This window comes from Sinocyclocheilus rhinocerous, unplaced genomic scaffold (genome assembly GCF_001515625.1).
Source record: "Sinocyclocheilus rhinocerous isolate Xijiao unplaced genomic scaffold, SAMN03320098_v1.1 scaffold2085, whole genome shotgun sequence".
NCBI classification, from domain to species: Eukaryota; Metazoa; Chordata; class Actinopteri; order Cypriniformes; family Cyprinidae; genus Sinocyclocheilus; species Sinocyclocheilus rhinocerous.
This window is the reverse complement of record NW_015623685.1, coordinates 34,951-37,395: the sequence shown is the minus strand read 5'-3', so window position 1 is coordinate 37,395 and position 2,445 is coordinate 34,951. Positions and strand designations below refer to the sequence as shown.

Genomic DNA, 2,445 nt, shown 5'->3' with positions numbered 1-2,445 from the left:
CACAGACACAGACACACACAGACACAGACACACACACACACACACACGCACAGACACAGACACACACAGACACAGACACACAGACACACACACACGCACAGACACAGACACAGACACACGGACACAGACACTAAACACACACACACACTCGCACTCACACGCTCACGCACCCACAGACACAGACGCTAAACACACACACACACAAACACTCACACTCGCATGCTCACGCTCACGCACACCCACCCACAGACACAGACACTAAACACACACACACACACACACTCACACTCACTCTCACACACTGACACGCATACAGGGCGCCAGTGAGCCGTGATGGTGAGGGCTTCTTCACACACACCCTAAACACACACACTCTCACACACACACACACACACACTCACACTCACACTCACACTCACACACACTCTCTCTCTCTCTCTCTAACAACAGGATGGCCCAAACACTTTCAGTTATTCTACTTTTCCTTTCTTAGTGCTTGTTAGGTCTCCTCTGCTCCACTGTAGCAAATGCTATACTGGTATTTTTTGTATTTTCTGTTGTTTTTTTTCCTCTGGATGCCATAACGTTATCAGACACATATATCAAGTTCTCCTGATTTAACATTACACACAGTATACAATCTATAAGACGATAGACAGCACAGCGCATGATATACACATGCAGATCGAATCTAGCAGAAATGAATGAGGACTAAGTGAGCAGACGGGTGTCAGAAGGAAGCAGTGAAAGCAGTCAGCGAAACTCACGTGAGTTTTGTTTTAACGGTCGTTTCTCTTTTAGGTACTATGAGACGGGCAGCATTAAACCAGGAGTCATCGGGGGCTCCAAGCCGAAAGTGGCGACTCCTAAAGTGGTGGAGAAGATAGCGGAGTACAAGCGGCAGAACCCCACCATGTTTGCGTGGGAGATCCGAGACCGGCTGCTGGCCGAGGGTGCTTGTGATGGCGACACCGTGCCCAGCGTCAGCTCCATCAACAGGTAATGACCCCTGACCTCATCCACAGAATGCCAGTGTCCTTCATTTTCTTTGTGCACATTTCACCTTCCTTCTTGATTAACTCTGCTAACCCGCTGTTTTCTTCTCTTGAAGGATTATTCGCACAAAAGTTCAACAGCCATTCAACCTTCCCCTGGACAGCAAAGGCCTCAGTCCTGGACATACGCTGAGTATGAACATCCACTAACACTTCCCGATAATATCTGATTCAGTTCAGTGAAGTAATAAAGTAAAAAACTGTCTGTTTGCTTGACAGTTCCCAGTTCAGCCGTCACTCCTCCAGAATCTCCTCAGTCGGACTCCCTGGGCTCCACCTACTCCATCAGCGGCCTGCTGGGAATCCCACAGACCAGCGGCGAGGGCAAGAGGAGCCACGACGACAGTGAGTCGCACTCTAATGCACCGATTCAGACCGCAGACGCTAAACATATCGAAGTTTAACAAATGAACTGTGACATACTGACTGATGCTGCTCCGGCGTTCCTTACTGCTGTTTCCATGAGGTATGATTTTGATCTTGAAACATTAAATGAAATTCCAGGTAGCATTAGTAGATGGGTTTAGGGAGAATGCATGGCAGCAATGGGAACAAACGTATTGAAATGGAATTAGTTCACGTGTGTCTGAGAGTGAGAAAGTCTCTGACTGTCACCGGTGGAATCTGTATCTGCTGCGGCACATTTTTCAGGTTTTGCGGAAATGTTCAAATGTTGTCAATAAATAAATAATTCGCTTCTGTTGCCTAGTTGGGGACGCTTGACTGATTGCACAGACAGTAGAGAGCTTAACTGTATGATGACAGCACTCAATCACTTTAGCTGGAAAATGACTCTGTTATTGTCCTCTTGCATTATTGACACACTATTTTCCTGCTGACACTGTAAAGCTGCTTTGACACAATCAGTATAGTATGAAGCGCTATATAAATAAAGGAGACCTGTGTTGTGCCAGGCGATCAGGAGAGCTGTCGGCACAGCGTGGACTCTCAGGGCAGCGGTGGAGGGCCCCGGAAACAGCTGAGGGCCGAACACTTCTCATCCCAGCGCCTGGACTGCGGCTTCGAGCGGCACCACTACAGCTCCGACACGTTCGGCCCGACCGCAGTCGGGAAAACAGAGCAGGTACTGGAGGAAAATCTGTCCCGGACACTGCGCAGACCTTCAGCTACTGACTCTCTCTCTCCTGCAGGCGCTCTATCCTCTCTCACTCATCAACGGCAGTCTGGACGAGGCTAAAGGAGCTTCAGCTGTCAGTCGAAACCTGGCGGCCCATCAGGGATACACAGTGGTTGCAGGTAATAACCATAATCCACATGAAAATGCCTTTAGTTCCTCATTTATTCTCCTCATCAGAACGATATTTACAAGAAGAGAGGCACATTTACTGCACAAAAAGTAGCAAACCGCTCCGTCTGGTATTCCCCAAAT

At 48.4% G+C, this 2,445-nt stretch overlaps 1 protein-coding gene across 1 annotated transcript in view; it reads left to right on the top strand.

Moving 5' to 3' along the window:
* LOC107729464 (paired box protein Pax-8-like) overlaps window positions 1-2,445 on the top strand; it is a 10,848-nt gene that overhangs the window by 2,175 nt on the left and 6,228 nt on the right. The window contains exons 2-6 of the mRNA XM_016540016.1: window positions 802-999; window positions 1,112-1,188; window positions 1,275-1,400; window positions 1,970-2,139; window positions 2,207-2,312. Of these exons, the coding sequence (XP_016395502.1) occupies window positions 802-999; window positions 1,112-1,188; window positions 1,275-1,400; window positions 1,970-2,139; window positions 2,207-2,312 (677 nt within the window). The remainder of the gene's footprint in view (window positions 1-801; window positions 1,000-1,111; window positions 1,189-1,274; window positions 1,401-1,969; window positions 2,140-2,206; window positions 2,313-2,445) is intronic.